The sequence below is a fragment of the Gouania willdenowi genome, chromosome 5 (assembly GCF_900634775.1).
Source record: "Gouania willdenowi chromosome 5, fGouWil2.1, whole genome shotgun sequence".
Lineage (NCBI taxonomy): Eukaryota > Metazoa > Chordata > Actinopteri > Blenniiformes > Gobiesocidae > Gouania > Gouania willdenowi.
In genome coordinates, this window is record NC_041048.1 from 19325004 (window position 1) to 19349121 (window position 24118).

The window sequence follows — 24118 nt, forward strand, 5'->3', positions numbered from 1 at the left end:
GAATTATGAACAGTTCCAAATACCAGGCAGTGTTGGCACAAAACCTTCGGGCTTCTGTTAGAAAGCTGAAGATGAAGAGGAACTTTATCTTTCAACACGACAAAGACCCTAAGCACACAGCCACATCAACAAAAAAATGGCTTTACCAGAATAAGACTGAGGCTTTGGAATGGCCCAGCCAGAGTCCGGACGTGAATCTGATTGAACATCTGTGGGGTGATCTGAAGAGGGCTGTGCACAGAAGATGCCCTCGCAATCTGTCAGATTTGGAGCGGTTCTGTAAAGAAGAGGCAAATATTGCCTCATCAAGATGTGCCACACAGATAGACTCTTACCCAAAAACACTGAGTGCTGTAGTAAAAGCCGAAGGTGCTGCAACAAAGTATTAGTTTAAGGGTGTGCATGTTTATGCAACCAGGTTATCTTAGGTTTTTTGTTTTTTATTTTTCCCCTTTAAAGGTTTCAGTTTGCAATTTGAATTTTGCTGAGATTAGATCAGTGATGTCACTAACCATCACAGTTGGCCCCGCCCCTCATATAAAAAATGGGAGGAGGGACTAGTTTTCTCCTCTAATTTTTTTTTATTTATCATGGTACCATGATCATTAACACTTTAAAGGCTTGTAAGAAATGTCTATCCTCATTAATAACTAAGATCCTTTATTGATCAACTGTATGTTGTGAGGATAAAGACATTGATATTCATCCCAATTAGAAACTGTCATTACATTTATATGTGTTTAGAATATGTTGAAATGTCATCACTGACTTTGACCCACTGTTTGTTGTTTTGATTTACAGAAATCCGTAACCAGCTTGTGGAGCAGTTCAAATGTCTGGAGCAGCAGTCCGAGTCTCGTATCCAGCTGCTGCAGGATCTGCAGGAGTTCTTCCGCCGCAAAGCAGAGATTGACCTGGAATATTCCCGAAGCTTGGACAAACTGGCCGAGAGGTTTTCCTCCAAGATCCGCAGCTCAAGGGAACATCAACAGTTTAAGTGAGTTTCCCTTCCCGAGGGTTTAAATTCAGTCGAACATTTCAGTGTGTGTTATTACAGGGACGTTTAACTTCAATGAAAACGTATGATTAACCTTTGACCCCTACCTTCTTAACAATGTTGTTTACATTGACTAGTGAGCTGCACAATTTATTTTATCCCATTACAAAATATATTGGCACTTTTTGTTTTGATACAAACTATAAACTGAGAATCTGAGAAGTGAAAAACCAACAGACATTGATTTAATCCACAAGCAAACACGATGTGCCCGAGCATTCCTTATATAGTGCCGGGAAGATAATCAAGGGGTTGGGAGACACCTAGGTCAAAACAGATGAAACTCACACTGTTACCTGCTGCCACTTTGCTTTACTGTCACTTTGCTTCTGCCCAGGGATTATGGATGAAAATGAGCTTGTAGCTATCCCTGGTCTGTGTAATGTTCCTGTCAAATAAATAAATAAATCCAAAAAACAGACACAGACACTGGGGAAACACACAGTAACTCCAAAATAACTTGATTTTGTGATTTTTGGGAGCTATTTGACAAGTGCATCTGCCTGTTCCAAACACTTGCTGCACATTTAAGAAAAGAAAATGATAGATTTGATTTTGAGTTATAGTGAATCCTTCGAATGTCTATAGCTGTTCCACAAGGAATGGGATGGGTGGATGTAAACTTTGTATCCTCATGTTTAAAATATTTGGATTATTCTTTCAGAGAGAAATATTATGTTTCTTTCATTGTACACTAACCTATGAGGGAGGAAACGCACCTCTGATCCTTGTGTGGTTTGACTATCGTGCCAGAAGTGAGTCAGACATTACTTTAAGTGTAGGGGAACTGACATTTACTGCATTTGTTTATTAAAGACAGCAATGTGGGACTCTGAGCTTTTCAGGTTGGTTCAGCTCTTGTGTGTGTGTGCGTGTGCGTGTGCGTGTGTGTGTGTGTGTGCCGCTTGCGTAGGTAATTGAATCCAGCTGTGTCAGGGTAGTTGTTTTGCTATGACATCACACTTGGCTAAAAGTACTGTACTATCATCAGGTCAAACTTTGTACTGTACAGTTGATTTTGTACATGTGAAAAAACCGTAATCCTGAGCAGAGGTGGGAAATGATATTGAAATGGAAATATATCTCAATACTCTGTCTCAGTGTGTGATATATATTTTTAACATGTCAATGTCAATTTTTTTTCCTTCAACCCAAATATTTAGTGTTTACGACTGATCCTAAATGCAGTACGAGTGTTGCTGTTTCCAGAAGTGGAGAGAGAAGTAGACAAGGAAGCGATCCCATTAAAAAAAAAATAAATAAAAAAATGAACTCAGTCTCAATCTTTAAAGCAGATGCTTGGAGACACTTTGGCTTTCAGATGTTAGGAGGGACAAATAAATATGAGCTGGATTGAGATCATGCGGTTTGGACATTTTGTTTGGCCTCTGTTTGTTCTGAGAACACCATGAACTGTGAACATTAGCTTAGTAGCATCCGTCATATTTCCGCCAACTCAAACTACTTTTCATTGCTCACAAAATTATGTAGACAATCGTGATACATCACGTTATTGCATCATTACTGATATTGCAATATTGTATTGGGGTATTGTGTCTTATTGGGCTATTTAACATATGGTTAGGTCCTTGCCGTTATCTAGCCCTAATCCTCAGACACATATTCTCATAGTACTTTCATTTGCTTAGGCCACAGTAGCCAACAAGATTTTCCCAAGACTATGTAGCTAACAAACACAAAAATCAAGCCAAAAACACATAGGGGCGGATTCACTAAAAGTTTAGGGGTAATAAAACATGTGCAAACATCACTCCACGCACTAAAAAGGGCTACAAACCCCAAGGAATCAGGACTGAGTGTATTCTGCGGGTCACAACGCACCCACAATCCACTTAGAGCGTTTCCCTCTGGTGAATACGTAAAGTAGGCAGATCTCACAAGGGGGATAAAAAAATGGGAGGGGGAAATGCAATTAAATTAATGCAGTGGCCGCAATGCAGTTCATCAAACCTGGAACTGTTTGCGGTGACTGTTTTCTGCGCCGAAAATTGTTTCAGGTGCAAACACACACACAGTAATCATCGCTGCACTGAATGTTGACACAAAACACAGCGGAAATGGAAAAAAAATGCTCCAGTTGACTTTTCTAGTATAAGAAAATAATTCAAATTAAACAATAGTCAATATTAACAGCAACTGAATGAGAAAATGCAGAGTAAAGTGTGTGTGAGGGAGAGAAAAAGCTGAACATGAGGCAGCCCGTGTGGAGTCTGGTGACGTTGAGGAGGATGCTTTGCGCAGAGATCCATGGATATCGCTCCGGACACTCGTGTGTCTTCCTCTCCATGTTTTAAGCGTCAAACTCTCGTGTCGCGTTGATGGCAGAAGCGTCATATGAAGGTAGATATGTTGCAAAATGTGAGAGCTTGTAGAATTTGAGCTTGTGTATAAAAAAATCCACACACGTGAAATAAATTTAATCTCACATATGATGGGAAAAAATTCATAGTCTGATATTTACACATAAAACTACAGCTCCAAACTTGTAATCCAACATTTATTCACATGTTTTTTAATTACTTGCGTAAATGATCGTTTACAACCACAACTCTCCGGTTACAACTTCTCCAATCTGCTGCTACAGAAACACAAACTACTTTACTCGTGTGAATCGGCGCTGCTTGAGTTTTGCGACACATTTTGCGAGAACGTCTGTAGCAAAACTGATTCGTGCTCGTAGAAATGGCCCCTCCTCTCCCCGCTCCCCCATTTGTGGGATTGGCCAATCAGAAGCGGGAATTTGGAGACAGAGCGCTGTGTTTTTTCAGCGCAGCAGCCGGTGATATGACTGAAACAAAGTCATTTTTCTTCACTGTAAAGGCAGGATGCTGAAATTTGCCTCCACAGATTGTTTGAAAAAGGTTGTTAGAGTCATTTATGAACAAAAATAGTCGTGGAGAGTGACTCTCCTTGTTTATATTTAGGTTAACGCTATGTGGAGATGAGAATCGAGAGCTGGCAGCTGATGCAGTGGCCAAGCGGTTAATGTATTTTACAAAATCTTTATTTTAATGAGACAGTTCACATACACGTTCATTGTTCTATTGCTTCGTCACATTATACAGATTGTAGATTTATTTAAATACATTAACCGCTTGGCCACTGCATCAGCTGTCAACTGTCTTTTTTTTTTTTTTTTTTTTTTAAAAACTTGAATTTGCAAAATAAAAATCGTTTTTATCTACAAATTTGATAAATCGATTCACTAAATTTTTTTGCCCAGCCCTAATTTCTGTGTCTTTATAGAGCGTCAACACAACTGAATCTTTCTGACTAGGATTTGCACACCTTGGCTTCCAGGCGCTGGCCGCTTGGCTGAACCCTCCCTGCACTCATTTATTAGCAAGCTGAATGCTGCTGTGATTTACAGACACTGCAGCTCTGGCTACACCACAACCAAGAATCAATCTGTTCTTCCACTTTACCTCATTTACCACTGTCAAAGGATACACTGAAGGCAGCCACAGAACAGAGCAACCTTAATTTTCTTTGAAGCTGGGACAACAACTGATTAGATTTTATGGTACATTAATTTTTGTTTGAATCAGGAATACGCTTTATAATATCCCCCATTACAGCAGGAGGCCTTGTCTGTCACAATTTTATAGCCACATCAGATAACAAACTCTACGAAATCAATATCCTGAAAGAGAGAAGATAGTGAGTGTGTGTGTGTGCGTCTGTTTGTGTATTTGGATGGATTTATCGCTCTATACTGTCAGATCTTTGTAAAAGTAGTTTCAGTTTTGCTGTTGCTTTTCCCATTTGTTATCAAAAACAATATTTCTAAGAAAAAAGAATGCAATCTTAAACGTGCCGTAATTTTAATCAGCTATGCGCGTTTTGTAACCATGTAGAAAAAATAGGACAAAAGACCAAATGCAGCAGCAGCAGCGTCTGCCCACGTGCCCCTTCTCTTTTGAAACTCTCCGGCTTTCTCTCCTTTTCCTCGGATGTGGCATTGATAAGCAGCCGGCAGGCACCACTGAGAGGATTAAAGACATTCAGAGCCAAATCCGGGTTTGATAAATACTCGCTTCCTTTTGGGACTCCTGCCTCAGACACACCGGGGGGCACAGGATGCTTAGATGATGGTATTTGATGTCACCACGACCAAAGCAAGAGCAATAATATACTCAAATGTTGATTAGTTCATGGTAAGCAATTGATAGCATCAGTTGTAAAATATTATTTAATGTTCCTCAATCAGGAACTTTTTTTTCTAAATCACAAATGTACTTTCTGTATGGTTTTATTACATCCGTTACTTAGTTTTTCCCCTAATTACTAGCATTAAAATGAATTATTTACAATAGTAACAAAGCCATCAATAAAATGTACTGTTGTAAAGAATAGCATCTGTTCAAACAAACTGACCTGACCTCTTCGTCCCTGATTTCCCTTAAAGGACCCATGTCACGCTAAATTAACTTTTCTGTGCTTTAAACATCATAAAAGTGCTATTAGGGCTTCAAACACATGCCCAAAGTGTTTTTATCATTGATTCCCTCAATCGTTAGTTAGAGGGTGATTTGCTCCTTTCTTACTGCAGGGCGAGACCAAACACCTCGCTCCAATTTGATGACGCATTTCCACTTTAATGACAAATTTGTCGCTGCACTGAGCTGGAGAAGCCGCGCCTCCAGGAAGCTCCCTGCCATGATTGACATGTAAACAGACACGCCCACGAAGGTGAGCGTTTCAACGTCCTTCGCACAGTGCTATGTATGTATTTTCTACAGTCTTTGTATGTATCGGTGAACGCCCCGCCCCCACGCTCTGTCTCGTGTTTATAAAGCAGCATGAGCTCGGCTACGGAGTGGGTGGGAGGAGGACGGGCCATCCTCTGGCCCTATGTCACCGTGCGGGGAGGAGGAAGTCAGTGTCCCGTCCATAGACACACCCACTCATGAATATGCATAAGTCGGCCGCAAATTAGCCTGTTTGTGTAGAGTTGCTCAGAAAGTGACTTTTTAGAGGCTAAAACTCTGGAAAACAGGCGAGTTTGAGAAAATAAACCTCAAATACTATGTTTTTGAGGTTCTTAGAACAAATGGAGATGGGTGAAAAATAGCATGACATGGGACCTTTAAGAGTGCAAATGTTAAAATCAACTGCTTCATCTCACCTCTCTTTTCTCCAACTGATGGAGCGTGGATGCAAAGCACCAATGGTAAAAGCCTTTGCCAACACGCATACATAGTAAAAGGCTGCCAGAGTGCTGCACTTCTCTCCCCTCCTCATTTTCCCCAGAGACTCTCAGGGCTCATGGTTTGCCTCAGTCTACGAGTTAATGATGTTATGTGTATAAATACTGAGCACGTGTGCCAAGCGTTGTAATGCTTTTGGGATTGATTGTGCAACGTCTTCCTAATACGCAAAAGGGAATCAGCAAAAGGGAAGTAGGTGCAGAATGGCGTTGTCTGTCTGTTGCTGCTGATGGATAAACCTCTGCAGCAAAGCTCAGTAAAAAGGGCGTGTCAATGCCATGTAAGGAGCTACGATTGCCTGTGTGTGTTAACTGAGTCCCAGAGCGATGGCACTACAGAGGCATAATTATCGACCTTCTGCTCCGGTTTCCTGTTAAAGAGGGCAGAGCCGAGGGAGAAATGATCTTGTGGCTTTTGTGTATTTTTCTCAACGGATTATTCTACACTCCTATTGTTTTCTTAAGTCTCTTCTTTTTCTTTTTTCTTTTTTTTTTTTTATCTGTGTTGAGTGTATGGTTATTTTCCACTGATATATTGAGTTGTTTCTGTTTCACAATGGGTTAGTTTCTGTTTCTTCAATTTTATGGTTGCGGTATTAAGCCCCAGCGGGTCAGTCCTTTTAGTTGTGGTTTTGTTTTTAGTTAGATTTTTTTACCTCCACCAAAGAGGGTAATATTTTCTCAGGCCAAAGTGCATTACAGCCACAGGATGAACTATTAATACACAAGCAGTCAAAACAATGAGAGTAATGTTTGATTTCGGCCTCTTTGCTACATATTCAACCACCTGTTTATACGGGAGAAAAGCATGCAAATGCATTTTTTTTTTTTTTTTGCCATAACATGCATGCAAAGGTATATTCATTCATTATCTTTAAAAGGCAGTTAAAAAAACATCTTATTCATTCATGAATACCAATTTACTTCTTGTGTTTCCTTTTTTTTCTTTTTGATCTTCAATTAATAATTTGTTCAATATTTTCATTTGTCTTTTGATATTAATGTTTGTGAAGTCTGTTTATATATTTGTTTTCACTTTCATCAAAGATTTATTGTGCATTTTTTCCTTCATGATCTCCTAAGTGTCTATTAGCCTTTATTGTTTGTGTTTATTGAAAGGGGAGGAGCTTTTGTACAAGCCCATTGGGCTTCGCTCCCTTCTTGCACCTTAAATGTTTGTTTTTTTATGTGTGCCTAATAAATAAATGAAAATAAATGAAATTAAATGAAATATTGCCATTTCCATTTTAGAAACACGGAAAACCAGAGGCCTTATACACAGACATGGGTTAGTCATATGATACCAACTCAGAGATGAAAGCAACGCATAAACGTGTGTACTCATTTGTTTTAGTCACATGTTTACATGTTGATAGGCTCCTCTGAAGTCCCTTCTGTTTGTAGAGCAGCAGTTACTAGTCGTTTAAGTACCGGTAATTCATTAATACATTGATATGATGTTTTTGAGAGTTTAATATGTTGGCTTTTAATATGTTTTTACATACAGTCATGCCACATCATTATTCACCCTATTGATGCCATTTTTGTGACTGAGTGAAAATGTATCGGGTGGATATGGAAAGAGAATAGTCATACGTTATACATGTATCCGAGTACCCCCTGCTGAGTGCCCCCAGGGGTTCTGTTTGAGAAACACAGTTAAGCCACAGAAAGCAACTCATGTTTTTCAACCTTGGGGTCACCTGGAATGTCTAGTAATTAATAAAAAAACGATTATTATCATTTAATTGTTCTTTACCACACACAATCTCAAACAAAAGTAATCTTTACTTTCACTTTCTGAAATATAACTAAACATGTGCACTTATCCTGGCTACTCTGTATTTGTAACGCAATATAACAAACATGATCAAAAACTAATTTGAGAGGAAAAAATGTCTCTGGGGTTGCCAGAAATTTATGATATATAAATTAGGGATGTCCTGATACAACTTTTTCACTTCCGATACAATTATTGCAGCCTTGGGTGTTGACCTATACCGATATTGATACGATATCAACACAAATCATCCATAGTTTTCTGACTTATTTTGTGGGGTGGAATGTTAGAAAAGGCTTGATCCAGTGATGTTACTCAAACAGAGAACATTAGTCAACAATTCAAGTTCACTTTAGTTATTTTTTACTGTCAGTATATGGTGGGAACAAAAACAACAAAAAATTATCGGAGATTTCAGATGCAGTCCGATAAAACCTGATATCCGTTTTCTGGCTGATATCGGAACGATATCCGACATCAATATCGGATCTGGACACCTCTAATAAAAATGGGGTCACGACCCAAAAAAGGTTTGGAACCACTGCTTTAAACAGAGCTTTTTGGATGATTCCACATAGGAAAAATGCTTTTCCTTTCATATATTGCATTTCAGGAGACTGTAGATTTAGTTATAGCATAATATGAATGAATACATTTTTCTATAAACATATAAAACATTTGAAGATTTGGTCTTTTGTGACTGATTGATTGTTGGTGTCTGTACTCAGGTACTCCTGCCTGTGAAAGCACTCTGCAGTAGCTCTATATCAGCTTCATTAGATGTGATTAACATTATAGAAGCTCTCTGTAGAGGATGACTTTGATGTTTGTGCAGTTTCGGGCTTTCTTCTGCCTTAGTGTGAAACCCAATCCCCCCTGCTGCTCAGGAGCTCTCCTTTTTCTTCTGCTCTCTCCTTCTTTTTTATTTCCTCTGGCTAGACGATTGATTCATGCTTCGAAATGATTCAGCTTTACATTAATTATGAACACATAGTACTAATGTCTTCTTACTTTGTATTTGAGCGTTTGTGACTTGTTTCCAAAAGCACTTGAGGTGGTTTAAACTGGCAATTCAGCAACAATTAATATATTGTAGCTACCAGCATTATGTACAGTGTTCAACCAGTTCACGCCTTTCTGACTTTAACTTAGTGGGTTTCAGATGATGGATGATAGTGATGTCGTAGTGTGAATTAGTGTGAAATGTTTGCCTCAACGTCCTCAGCAGGTGCACATTGTAAACTAACAAATATTAAGTCAAAAACTAAAGTAGTGAATTGTGTGCTAACCTCCAAAGCCTGGCACTGTTACCTGCTAACCTATATTACATACAAGGTAACATACTTTTCATACATTGAGGCTAACGGAAGCATGCTTGTATCGACTTCCTAAAAGTTAACAATGTGGCGATCAGCATACTGTACTTTTTAAGAACAATGACAACATCTGCTACTTCTGCAAAACAGACCATATATTCATCTCATTCATTAAAATACAATAATTTTGGTTTGGTTTTCATAAATGTATTAGAGAAAATACTTCTTTATTTCCGTCTCGTCATATCACAAATATGATAACTTTGGAACTCATATTGCAGGATAAAAATGAGGCGTTGTCCAGTATTGTAATTCTATGCTCGGTAAAGTTTTTCATCCGCAGGAATTTAAGTTTGAAATCAATCCTCAACATTAAATTATTTTTAACCACATTCAAAATGTATTGCATTTGCAACCTGCTAAAGTTGATCAAAACTATTAAAGCACAGAAATGATGCACAATCTTTGAAATCTTCCAGATTAATTTGTTATTTCTGTATATAAAACCACATTTGATTGATATTTAATTAACCAGGTTTTTTTGTATCCTTTATTTTGATTTCATAGTCAACTTACTTAATGTATGTATTGATATTTTGGTTTTCAGATTTTGGAAACATGTGCCATGTTTGCTCTTTCAATTTCAATAAAGTATAAGTTGAAGCAACTGGACTTTAAGTTTTGTTTGAAGACGTTTTTCACCTCTTATAAAAGGTTTTACCTCTCATAAAAGTAACCTCTTGTGTGGCTCATTACTGTAACATACTACGGAGTCCCTGATGTTAGTTGACTCAGGTAGATTCTGGTTACGGTACTTTCTGTTAGCTGTTGATTAACTCGCTGCTCCTTTGCTGCAAAGTGGCTTCATTTTCCCCAGAGCTAGAAAAACATGTCTATAACGTTATATATACCTAAATAGTTGGAATTGTAATTGGTTTCTACAGCACAGGGCAGCTGAGTTGTGCAATGGTTAGCACTTTGAGTTCAAAGCCAGCTTGCCTGCTTCTCTTTGTGCAGAGTAGGCATGATGTGTCCCTTATAGTTCCTTTATTTTCTTCCTAGGAAAGATCAGCACCTTCTATCTTCTGTGAACTGCTGGTATCTGGTGTTGAACCAGACGAGGCGCGAGAGTCGGGACCATGCTACTCTCAGTGACATCTACACCAACAACGTTATTCTCCGCCTGGCGCAGATCAGTGAGGATGTCCTTCGCCTGTTCAAGAAGGTCAGTTAGATCTTACGTGAAATGGTTGTTTTTTAATTACTTTTGATATCAGAATTTCACCAAAAGATCTGACTATGGTGTACTTTTTACGACATCCTCAGGTCTCAGATTGAGGTATCAGGAAAACTGCTGTCATTTGTCAGACCAAACGGACTCATGACTCAGCAAAACCTCTGTCACATCTAATGGTACGTTCACACCAAACCTGTTTCGGGCAAAATCGTGCCTCACGCCCCTAGTTGGACACTTGTTCTCATGGAATCAGTACGCTTGTCACCAGCATCGCAGATGCTCTGGACACACGTCCAAACAAGTTGGGAAGAGAGCGTGTTGAGCGCGTTGACAGTGGTGTTCATATGTACAGTGGATGATATTGTGGCGATCAGTTACGTTCATGATTCACTGTGATGTCAGAGGGCTATAGAGAAGTGTGGTTGAATGGAGAATAAAGTTTGTTTCTTGCTGAACACGCTTCCTCCGACTCCCGTTCATCGGCTCTACATTATCGAGGGAGTGGCTTGGCTTTATTTGCGCCTTGGCACCGTTTCTGGATTATTCAGAGCTGCGCTTGGACGAGAGTCACTTTCAGCGCTACCTCTGTCTCTCCCGTGTCCAGTTTGACGACCTGCTGACCCGCATCGGCGCTCGCATCTCCTACGCATCTCCGATTAGTGTTTTTTTTTCATTATTCTGAATACGTCACGGTTGGGGAACGCTCCTGATTGGTCGACGCGCTGCGATATGCCCCAAAAATGAAACAATCCCAACTCCAGCGTCGGCCGCGTTGGAGGCGCCGAACGCACGTCAAAAGCTTGAAATCTCGAAACGCGCAGCATCCGACCTGTGAAAGCTTCAAAATGCGCCGCGCAGGACGTGCAGCGGGACCTCTCGACGCTCCTAGAAGCGCGTCCACCATGTACTGTTTATGTAAACCTGATGCTGTTGACGCTTTGGACGCGTTTGGTGTGAACGTGCCATTACAACCTCATAGCCTCACATGTCAAACTAAGCGGCGTCAAATGGCATGGCCTCTGGCTTCAAAATAAAAGGCATCAGACTCAAAGGCCTCAGGCCTTAAAACACGACATGGCGTTTTGTTTTGAAGGAACCGAAAGTACACACAACGAAGTAAGTTGAAAAGCCTTTCTGTCCTTTTCTTTTTTTAAGATACAGTATATCCACCTATTCTTTAATTAATAAATACATAGTTAAATGAAACGTTGATGTATCTTAACTTATATCTTAACACATGACGAATATGTGCTGCTCCAGATACGAGAGTAAGTTGAAAGCTGTTATTTTATTTATTTATTTTTAAAGGTTAATATATATCAGCATTTCATTTAACTATGTATTTCTTGACGGAGGTTTTGCTGAGACATGAGTCCTTTTGGATCCACAGTGGTTTTTCTGATACCTGATACCTCACTCTGAGACCTGAGGATGTCCTAAAATGTACACCACACCTGACGATAATCTCTGTTTTACGTGTTTTATGTAAAAACTCATTTTCAAAGCAAATCCTCTTCCCTCTGGCTTTGGTTTAGGCTGGGTATTAGCAGTGATTAAATATTTAGTGTTTGATGTTGGTTTGACGTCCAGAGCTGTGAAACAACATGTTACATCCATAACCCGAGCATGTGTAAACCCCCACCTGTAGAACAACATCTGGCTCAGTGTCAGCACATAGCAGAGAGGGCTGAGGTCTTATCCAAACATCTGAGCCCTGTTTTCACCTTACAGGCCTTCCTGTAGGTAATCTCAGCTCTGCCTACTAAGCTTTTAGACTTTCTCTGAACGTGTGTGGATGCCTGAGTGTCTGGACCTGTGCTGTCTGAGAATAGAAAAACAATACATCCTTTTTCAATCAAATATGACGGCTGAATGGATTTCTGCCTCTCACTAACACACACATTTAAAAGCAATAAATAGTTTATTGGAAATGATTCCTTGGAGTGCGAGGGAAAGTTAAAACATTCAACTAAAATTATTAAGTAAACAGTCAAGCACAACTAGCCAATAAATATTTTATCTCAAGTTTAAATAATAAAGTGTGTTTAGGTTGTGGCACAGTGCCGTATGGAGCAGCTGATAGCTTACAGAGCTCATCTATGCTACATGGTTTTTCTGCTTAAAGAATGGTAATTCAATGATAAATTTAAAATGTATCAGAGTTGAGCCGATACATCGTGTTCACTCAATTATACGCAATAATCCTTTAATGAGATGGATACGATACAATATTTTGAAAAGGAAAATAAAAACAAAACAAAAAAACCCATTAATTTATTTATTTATTCATCATATTCATAAAATGTTAATTTGTTTGCCTTTAACCTCTGAGCTTCACAAGATTTAAAATGAATAATGATAAGAACAACAATAACCAAATTCTGACTTTTCTTTTGTGCGAAAGTCCATGAAGTCACCAACATGGTGCCCGTGGCCCCCAGGTAGCCCACATGGACCATAAGAGGTGCCCTCAGGCCTCTTCTAACAACAGTCCTATTAACCAATGAGCTTTGTCTAAAATCTGATTTACTCATCAAGCTTCAAACTCAGATGTAGTTATAGCTTCAATAAAGTACATGCTTTTGTATTAAATCTACCATCTTTAAATGTTTATTTTCACTGAGACATTGAGACAAATTTCTTTAGATGTTGCAAATACGATTTTGTTAAAGAAGCTGCAGATTGTGATAAGATTTGTTTTAAACAAATACAAAGTGGATTTTTTCTGAAATAATACAAAATTGTAAAACTTTATACATTTTCTATGTTTTACGATGAGTTAAAAAGTTGTTAGTTAATGGCTAGTTAATACGGACATAAACATTTTCTATGAAATGTAATGAAAATGAAACAATTGCAGCAATTAAGGAAAAAAACGTGTTGCACGTTGAAACATTTCTTAACTTTTTAAGTTGCTGCTAGTTTTCCTTATTATCTTACCCTTTAATTAAAGTGAAAGCGTGAAAATGTAGTATTTAAGAAGTGTATATCAAACTGGTAGCCCTTCGGAAGGTAGAGAGTAGAGGTCGACTGATATGAGATTTTCAAAGGATTTAAAAAAAAAAAAAAAAAAAAAAATCAGCCAGGATCTAAATTCGATTTTGGAAGCCGATATTTGAGACCGATATACTTTTTTTTTTTTAAAGCACATTGATTATGAAAGACAATTGAAACGCTCATATGATATAAATGTATATATTACAAATTAAATTAAATACACCAATAGAACTCTTAACATTTATTGAACTTTAAATATACCCGTACACAACCAAGTAAAACAAAAAGTACAGGACGGGTAAGTAGCAGTAAAGCACGACAACAATATACAATGTGCAAGTTGTCGGTTTAAACTAAATACCTGTTTTATGTATAACCACTCACTCCTTCCCTCTGTTTACAGCCACCACCATTATAAGCTTCACACTTGTCACCATATGCACAACTACAACATCACATCTCACTTTAAAATAATCAACTCTTCCACCCTTTCTATTTCCTACCTTGAGTTTCTCCTCCATGTTCCCTCCCCCCTAGGTGTAACACTGCCCTCTTCTTTTATATCCTCACTATAATAAAGTGTTTCTTACCCTTCCTTAGGGAGGGCTGGTGATGGTGATGATGTCAAATTATATATATATATACTGTATATATATATACATATGAAAAAAGTCCATATCGACTCCCAACTAGAGGTCGACCGACCTTCATAGCGGAATCTGTTGAAAAAACTTAGTTCACCGTTCTCGTCCCCACTACCTTCCATTCACGACACACCGTAGACCCCCTGACATCTTGTGACATTTTAATATTGCAAAATCTCCTTGCACTCCCATATAAAACTGAATATCCCACTTTTCTCTTTAATGCTCTGCTGGCAGTTAAATTACAATGGATGGGGCGGAACGGGAGGGTACACTGAACTATTATCTTATTACTTATGTAACTATTAACTCCCGTTAATAGAGTGACTTTAAATCTTGTATTCAGCCCTTGGTTTGTTTGAGAAAGCACACTGATAATATTTTCAGAGTTATCATCTCACAGTCTTTAGAGGTTGTTGTGTCATAAGTAGTTTATTGCTGGCCATCCGTCCAGGTGTGTCAGGTGTTATTTAAGGCTTGGCCCACATTACTCTGGGTTGAAAAAGCCAAAGTGCATGTGTTACTGTGAAAATGATTAACCACTGTTCCATAAGCTGCTTCTGTTAAGCTGCTCAATGGCATTTTAAGTGCAACTCAATAAATTACAGTCAGTTTGTCAAAACAAGAAAGTGTCATTCGTGATTTGTATTGTCAAGACATCTGTATTTTGGAATTATGAACAGGAAGGCTATAAATAATGGGGTGGGACGATACACTAAGTTCATGATGCAATATATGCATTTATTCACTCGTAATAACAATATTTTTGTAAAAAACAAAACAAAAGAAGATTACAATTGTAAAAATACCTATGTTTTTATTTGATTTCAACTCTCGGCATACCTGCACACTTATTTTGACCTTTTCAACTCAATAGAAATGGAAAATAGGAAAAAACTCAAATAATAACCGTCTGGTGTTTCATTTACCTGAATCCTCCTCCTCTCGTGATACCAATCACACCCTTGATGACACATCTTTTAACGTTTTCAAATTGCAATATTTTGTCTCACGATATATCGTCCCACATTTAATCTCAGGCCCAAACGAAGCAGACTTTCCCGAGAAACGAATCCTTCAGAGGTTAAAATGCTAGAATTCACCTGTGATGAGGGCCAACAGTCTATAAATGCAAAGTTCTGTTTTAAATCCTCACAGTTTTAATTTCCCTACAGTTCCATTACTAGTAAAGAATAGAGACCAGGCTTTACGTTTTATGTTACCGCTGACAGTTTAATAATTACGTTTTTTTGTGGCATTTTGTGTTGTTGTTTTTTTCAGAGCAAGGACATCGGGATCCAGATGCACGAGGAGCTGGTGAAAGTGACAAATGAACTATACACTGTAAGTAATGGACTGTGTTACCCACAGATTTATCTGTCATTGGATTTTTTCTTTACTCTTGCTCACTTTTAACTTAATATTTTGGTCATCTTTCTTGCATGCTTCTTCCTTACATTTACAAATTATGGTGTTTCATATGAATTTTTTGGGGGGGTATTTCATATGTGTCAAACTCAAAGCCTGGATGTCAAATCCGGCCTTTTACAGCATCCATTTTGGCTCAGCAAGAGAAAGTATAAATGAGAGAAAACATTAATTATTGTGTATATTAAAATCCGTCCCTCCAAGTTCACAAAGTGACTGAAACAGTTTCTGTTCTGTTTCTGTTTTATCACATGACTGCAATCATTTTCAATCGTAAATTGTGCAAAAATGAAAATAAGTGTAATGCAGTAAGGTAGGGAGGCTGAAGAAAACAGCTGTCAGTGATAGCACTAAGGACTTGACTTAAAGGTGCAGTCCGTAATGTAATAAATGATCCCTCTCTTCCCCTCCCTCCCTGCTTCTCTCTTGCCCTGCCTCCAAACTTTCCAAAGTCCCTCCCTCAGAGGAGCTAACAAGCTAACGTTAGCCTGACAGCAGCATCACAGTAATATAACATGCTCTGTTAAAAGCATATTACTGCAGCGCTTCTCTCTCTCAATGTGCACACACGTCAGCAAAAGCAGCAACAACACAGTGTCACTTACAGCAGCCCGCATGGAGGCTACTGCGTGCACATGAACAACACATGCACTACAGAGTTCTAGTGTAACAATTACAAATCAAACATAATGTAAATCAAGCAACAGTAATTACCTTTCAAGCAGAAAAGTCACCAATTCCATCTTCTACTCCTCTAGATCATACACTGTAAAAAACAATCTGCCAAAGGCTGCAGGAGCAGCAGGGGGGACTCAATGAGCCTGTTTTTTCCACACAAACTACTAGTTTCATGTAATGCTGTCCTTACATAGTGACAGCTTTAGCAAAAATGACAAAAAGTCACTTTTATGAGAGTTGCAGACTGCAGCTTTAATGGTTCCATCTATGGATTTACTCACTGTGATTAACTGCATATATTAAGTACAGTTAATATGAAGTGTTCTCAGGTCACTATAGAATACATTGCAATAGAGCAGTGTTTCCAAACTTTTTGTGTCTTAGGTACACCAAAGGACAAGTAAAAATCTGAAGGCACACCTATTGTGCAAAATAGCCTTTATAACACTTGTTATCACTCAAATCATGTACAATATCTGTAAATGTGCATAATTATTTACTAATGCCAAATAAAATGTGACAAAGACAGCTATATTACTCATGAAATATTTATTAACTATATATATATATATATATATATATAGTTGTCACCAAATCCCACGACACACCATTTGGGAACCACTGCAATAGACAGTAGGGCTATACATATACTCACTCTTTTCATTATCATGCTCCACTTGGCTGAGTACCTATTTTTATTGCATAGTTTTTTTGGATATAAGTTGTTTCGTATATTTTCCAAACAAACAATTGCAGTAATTCTCTTTTTTTTTTTTTAAATATCCTAGCTTAGACATTGTACAGTAATATTCTGTATCCATCTGAAGTTAAAATATGTAATAAAAACATGCTGTACCATTGGAACTAACTAATAACAATTTTCTAAGCAGAAGATGTGCACTCTAATTGTGATGTCTAAGGCTTTCTGAGTCATTAGTCATATAACTCTTGTTACATAACTCTTGTTTCTTTTCTCGATCCAGAAACAATTACTGTATGTAGAAACAAGTGTTATCTCTAAATTGATGCAAGGAATGTTTGTTCACTAATGACCTGTTCAGGGTGCACAACCACCTCTCGTGCGCTTTGTAAACTGGCAACACTTTCCTCTGGGAGGTCTCACGTCCTAATGTGCGTACTGTGATTAAAATGATGAAAATGAGTATTTGTAAAAGTTAGACATCTGTGTCTTTTTTAATATATTCAAACCTTAAATAAAATATGTGCCAAGCCTCAAAACAGTCCCGCACTCTAACGTCTGTTACAGTGGCATGGCTCCACGGAATGAGTTTGTTTTTGTTTGGCTTCTGCTCGTGTTAATTTCCTGCTATAGTGACCTAATATCCCCACAGGGATCAATAAAGCCTCATCTCATCTCATCTCTCTGATCCAACACCGTATGTCTGATGTCTGCTCGTCAGTCTCACACAGCTTATCTCAAAACACTGATCATGAAATTCTGTCTCAGACGGTGGCGCCACTAAGGCTCCTGTTTATTGTTCTATTCACATGATGGAAATATATTACTGATAAATGTTTTTAAAACAGTTTTTCATTTTGAGAATAAAACACGTAAAAATAACATGGTTTATTGATACTAATGCAGTGCCTGTCGGAAGTATGTATTCATATAGTGGGAGGAGCTTAAGTAGAGTTGTCAATTATGGCCAAATGAGTATGTGTTTGAAGGTTGGATGTACAAAGAGGTGTACATACTCTGTACTCTGTAGTGTTATAAAGGGGTTTATTGTGGGTGCAAAGTTAAATAGCGTGTGTGATTTCCCTGGTTTAATTCTACGGGACATGCGCATGATAAATGTGTTTGTTGTTTTTTTTTCACATATTTTTGTCGTTTGGTGTATTTTTCTGTAAGGTAGGTTTTCTGGAGTCATTGTGTGTATTTTTGTATCTTTCTGTGGTTTTTTTGTGCATTTTTTTTGTATAATTATTGTTTGTTGTTGTCATTTTAGTGGAATTCTGGAGCCATTTTGTGTATTTTTGTTTCATTTTTGGTGTCATTTTTTGCATTTCTGTTGCAATTTTGTGTATTTTTTGTGTGAATATTTAGTTTTGTGTTTTTTGACTCATTTTCATATTTTTTGTTGTCGCGTGTGTGTGTGCGTGTGTGATTATGGTTAGTGCTGTTTATTGTAGGTGTTAAGGTGCTGTTAAAATGTTTCCTCTCTGTGGTTGTGGTATTGCGTCGAAAGAACAACCCAGCGTCTCGATCTGAGTTTACATCTTACTGAGATCGATTATGAACATGTGCACTACTGGAAAATGAATTTTTGCTAGTTCCTCTGTGAGTTTTGCTCCTTCCGTCGTGCTGAGATTGAAAATTAAATTTCAAAGCTAATGTTTAAAGCTAAAGTTGAATAGCTCCTTTTCTTTTTAGAATCTATTCTTCCTTTCACTCAGTACGGCAATCTGAGTGACAATCTCAGTCAACAACTTCAGTAAAGTAATAGTGTCTCATGCAGAACTCTCAATACAAATAGGAATAGTTTATTCTCCAAAAAAGCATGATTATAATAAAACTCAATATGAAAAAGGAATAATTTATTTTCCAAAAAAACATGATTATATTATACATTGCAATAAATAACAACAACCTAATGTAACTTTACAATAATAAGCTGTTGTATTCAAATAAATCTGATCATTGGTTGATTTTTTATCAATGGTCAACTGGTGTGATGTTTTAAGCATTTTTTTTTTAAATCAGTACAACAATCTCTGAGCATGGCTAATCCAGCACAGGTACATCTCAGTACATAGCAGTCACACTACTGCGTGCGTGCGTACGTGTGTGCGTGCATGTGTGTGTGTGTGTGTCACTACTCCATGGATGTAGTCTCACACACACGCATGTCAGCCACACGCGTGCACCTCCTCCGACTTGAGAGCTTTGCTAGTACATCACTCACCCTTGCGCAGAACAAACGATAATCATCGTGGAGCCACGTTGTGGACCCATCCGCTCAGAAAAATTTATAATCCTCTGTCTGAAGTGGACTTTGTGACCCGCGATTTAAATGAAGTTTGGGAATCATTTTAAATAACCATGAAATATTAACTTAAATAACTTTTAGCAGTACAAAAACTTTTTTTAATTTTGACCTTTTTTTTAAAAAACAAACTGCGACACAGTGATGTCATGAACCGGTTACCCGGTGACCAGGAACCGGAAGTACCGCCCTCAATACCGCGCTCAATACAGAAAGGGAGGCGTAATCTTAAAATTAAAATGAATGTTTTGACCAAATTACTCCAAAATAACAGATGCACACACTTGGAGTATTTGGAAGCCGTTGACAAAGTTTCAGGTCGAACAGGCAAGAAATTTGCTCTACAAATACACACACACAGAACTTCTTTGCTTTCATACAGAGATTTGTTGTTATTATGTGTGTTTATAGGGTCATTTTGTGTATTTTTCTATCATTGGGTTTGTTCTGTTGATGTTTTGTGTGATTTTGGAGTCATTTTGTGCATTTTATATTGTCATTGTGTGTATTTGTCTGTGATATCTTCTGTTGTTTGTTTGTGTTTTTGTTGTGTTTTTTTTGTTAAACGTGTATTTTTCTTTCATTTTGTATTTTCTGTTGTCATTTGGTGTACTTTTGTTGTCGTTTTATTTGTTTCTAGAGTCATATTGTGTATTTTCTTATTACAAAACTAGAAAGAGGGGCCATGTCTGTTCTTTTGCATCCTGGGTTGATTTTTTAAGTATAACCAGCTGTTAATCTGTGGCACCAGCCTTTTTTTATTTGTTACAACCTTAACACGCTGTGGTGTTAAGCACACAACATAATATGAGCCATGGAGGTTGGGGTTTGCATGCAAGCCACAACAACAAAAAAAGGAAGCTCATTGTATATGTCACTATGTTAGCACTCTAACAGTATGGTTCCCCTTGGTCGGATATCACTGAATCTACATCAAGTCATTCAGTGCCAGCCATTCTCAGAATTTCTACCCTCCTCAGTGACAGCCTTTTTGAAGCATTTTGACATTTAAATTCTGACACTAGATTCTGAAAGATTAAAGTCTCTACTTTCATCAGATAAAGAATTGTGCTTCGAGCTTGTTTCGTTCTTCTGTAATCAGCAGTTGAATAGAGGCAAGTTTCACACAAATCGCCAGTTTGTGACGATAAGCTGAGAAAAACAGCTTTTTCTGAAAAGTTTGTGACTTTGAAGTAATTTTTTTTTGCTTTAGCGACACCTCAACATTGGTTTCCTTCTATAAAACTAGCCGAGTGTCAGCGCTTGCCCCGTTTTTTGATCGTTTTCTCTCACCATCGCGACACTCTCAGTAGTCCACTTAGTTCTACACATGCTCTGGTTGAGTGTGCTCTGCTGTGAGCTGGTGGGAACTTCAGCATCAGTTCTGGTAGCGCCATTTTCTGTCTCGTAAAGTCCTTTCCTCTACCTCTGAGCTCTGCCCATCACGGGTGATCTCTCATCCAAAGGTGCACTGCTGCCACCTATATGTCACCTATAATTTTACTATCTGGCTCACAGTTGAATGTTTTTCTTACTGTATTTTGTATTTGCTCCCCCCCCGTCAGTCGCACAGACGTATCTTCCTCTTCCTCTCGACACGCAGAGATAACCCGTTTGGCCCGGTTAGTTGATGGTTTTATCTCACGATCTCAACATTATCAATAATCAGGTCCACACGTTCTGTGTTAGTATGTGGTGCTGAGCTGCTGGATACTTTACAATATCACTTCATAGTGCCATAATCTCCCTCGTCCCTGCTTCTTCCTCCTTAGCTAATGGTAGCATCAGTGGCTAGTCTATCATCCAATGGTGTGCTGCTGCCACCCTCAGGGCACAGTTGGTTACTACATCAACAGAAAAGCCTTATGTTCACATGAAAACTTAATAACAGTATGTCCTAGCAACTTCTTTGAGAAAACGTAATTGACGTAAAATTACATCTTTGGCACTGAGCGTTTGGATTTGAAATGACGTAATATTACGTCTATGGCACTGAATGAGTTAAGAAGAATCCCATGCTGTGGTTAAATGGGAGAAGGTGAATGTTTAACCTGAATGTGTGAAATCATTCTGTAGCAGTTCAAACAGGATAAAGTAAACATTTAAACAACACTATAGCTGTCCTCCTGCTGTATCCGTTCCCCTCACTGAGACTTTGTGCAGTAATGAAACAGCCCTGGGCTGTTGTAGAAAAAGTCTAACTGTGCTCATGCCTCTGTTAGACACAGCTGAAGCATCTTTTATGCTCTTACCTGCAGGTCCCGTGATTGAGCAAAGTTAGTCAGGAATTGGAAACTTTCTCAGAGAAAACTATAAACAGTTTGAAAGCCTTCAGGAAAACACGGTGCTCACCTTGTTTCAGTTATCCCAGAGATGTGCTGCCTGTCTTTTTAAGTCTCTTTAAGAGAAATGCTGACTTTTTTCAGTCCTTCTTCCATTCTTATGTTTTTTTTTTAAATTTTGTTTCCTGTACTAACTGTAGAGATTACATAAGTTGCTTTACATGCTGCTTCACTTTGGCATCTCTTGTTTGATCACAGGAAACAAAATCAGACTTCTATTTTTATTAGCGAAATTATCACCGGTGTTCAGAGAAAACAACAATCACTGATTAGTTTTTAAGATGCAGCTAGCTTAGCATCAGGGATGAGTTTGTAAAGGCCTAGCTTCTTCTGTCCTGTTTAATGTGAGCTTTCTTTCCCCGTTTAATGCTTTGCTAAAACCAAAGGTAAATATTTGGTATTGTATAACACAGATAACCATCCTTTCTCTCTGATTTGATAAAGCCCTGAAATTAATAAGTGTCAGCCGGTGGTCGACTGAGACATAAATTCTGCCCTGACATTTTTCATCCAGACCAACCCACCACATTATCAGCTGTACCACGTAGAAGCCGTTATTAAGTCAGTAATGCTCAACATGTGGCTCTTTATGTCTTAATTTGAATTATTACCCCCCCAGAAAACCTTAAAAGGGGGAAACTTTTTGACCACATTTTGCAACTTCCTTTGTCCCGTTTTTGCCCTTTTTCAAAAAGTTCTGACACTTTTTTCAGACTTTAGCTACTTTTTGCCTATAAATACCCCATTTTTTCTTCTTTTTTACACTTTTACCGCATTTTTGTCCTTTTCTTAAAAAAAAAAAGTGTCCACTTGTCATCCAAATAGACTAACTTTTGCCCACTACATACCACTCATTTCCTTTTTACCCTATATTTTTCCTCCTTTTGTTCCACATTTTTGCCCTTTTTCTTTATTATTTGCCACATTTTGCCCTTTTTCATTATTGATTGCCACGTTTTGCCCATTTAAGCTACCCTTTTCCATTACATACCACCTGGTTTCTCAGTATTTGCCAATTTTTTTTTCTTCTTGTGTACACTTGTTAAAATTGCTACTTCTCTGTTATTCGTGAACGGATTGGACTGAAATTTGGTAGGTGGATGTGTACGATCGGAGCTCAATTTTTGATTTGGGGGCCCCTTTGGGCCCCAAAAGAAAAAAGAAGGAAAGTCGATGTCCCGGGGGCCCACACCCTTTTCCGGTAAATTCTACATTTTTCGGAACATAGTCGTGTGATATTGTTTTAAAGGCAATTCAACGTAGATTATGATTTTATGTTGCACAATTTCTTTTGTTTTACTCGGTGGAACCGAGTCATTTCACTGAATTCTCAGGAAGGTGGTTTGTGCTATTCGGCGTGGAGACGTTCCGCGGGCCCGGACGTAGTTCATTAGAACTTGTTCGGCCACTCTTGACTAATTTTGGACCATTTTAGTCGCTTTTCACTCTTTATTTGCCAAAAGTCCAAAGATGCAATGAAAAATAGATCCGTGCCTAATCCTGCAACTCATGTCTGATGAAGGGCGTTCAGCCCGAAACGTCACGTTTTTTGGTGTAAATTAATTCAATCAGTCGTGCGGACCTTTTTTTCATTGCTACTTGGAAATGCACCATCAGAGGCCAGGGACGCTACAGTTAAGAGCTGGAGGTGCTAATTTTACAACCACTATTGTATCACACACACATCTCTGGGTCACTTCAATCAACACAAATCAGTTAGTGCTGAACTGGAATTGTCATTGTGCACAAAAAAGTAATCCTTGTTTATCAAAAAAGACAGTTATGGCTTTTGGCAAGTAATTTCTGTCCTTAGTTTTACTGAAAAAGTTCAACAGGAATCAGAATAAAGACACGTGGGTGCCTGCAGTGCAGTCACTAGAAGAAACAACTTATTGTGTACTAATATGTTACATTAGGGATAGGAATCTCAAGGTGCATCACTATACAATGCGATTCACATTCACAATACCGATACTATCACAATACATTGGTTCTACGATATTATCGCTATAACAGTTTTTCGTCTCACCCCTATGTTGCTGGTTTTATTCACGGCTTCTACCTTATACAGTATCTTTGCATACTGTAAGAATCCACGTTCAAACAAAACATGTTTAAAACCTCACATGTGTTCGGCCTCAGTCTTATATGAATCTTCTTGTGCTGCCTTTTGCCCGTAGGTGATGAAAACATACCACATGTACCACACAGAGAGCATTAGTGCAGAAAGCAAGTTGAAAGATGCAGAGAAACAAGAAGAGAAGCAGTTCAGCAAGTCTGGAGATCTTAACGTAAACCTTCTGCGTCACGAGGACCGTCAACCGAGACGCAGCACAGTGAGGAAAATAGAGAAAATGAAAGAGAAGGTAAGTGTGTGAGGAAACTTCAGAAGTGTGGTTTG

At 38.3% G+C, this 24118-nt stretch overlaps 1 protein-coding gene across 2 annotated transcripts in view; it reads left to right on the forward strand.

Annotated features, from left to right (window-relative positions):
* The window catches only part of srgap3 (SLIT-ROBO Rho GTPase activating protein 3), a 72172-nt gene that overhangs the window by 14575 nt on the left and 33479 nt on the right, over positions 1 to 24118 (forward strand). For both annotated transcript variants that reach the window (XM_028446823.1, XM_028446824.1), the window contains exons 2-5: positions 802 to 997; positions 10446 to 10608; positions 15543 to 15605; positions 23898 to 24083. In XM_028446823.1, coding sequence (XP_028302624.1) covers positions 802 to 997; positions 10446 to 10608; positions 15543 to 15605; positions 23898 to 24083 — 608 coding nt within the window. The remainder of the gene's footprint in view (positions 1 to 801; positions 998 to 10445; positions 10609 to 15542; positions 15606 to 23897; positions 24084 to 24118) is intronic.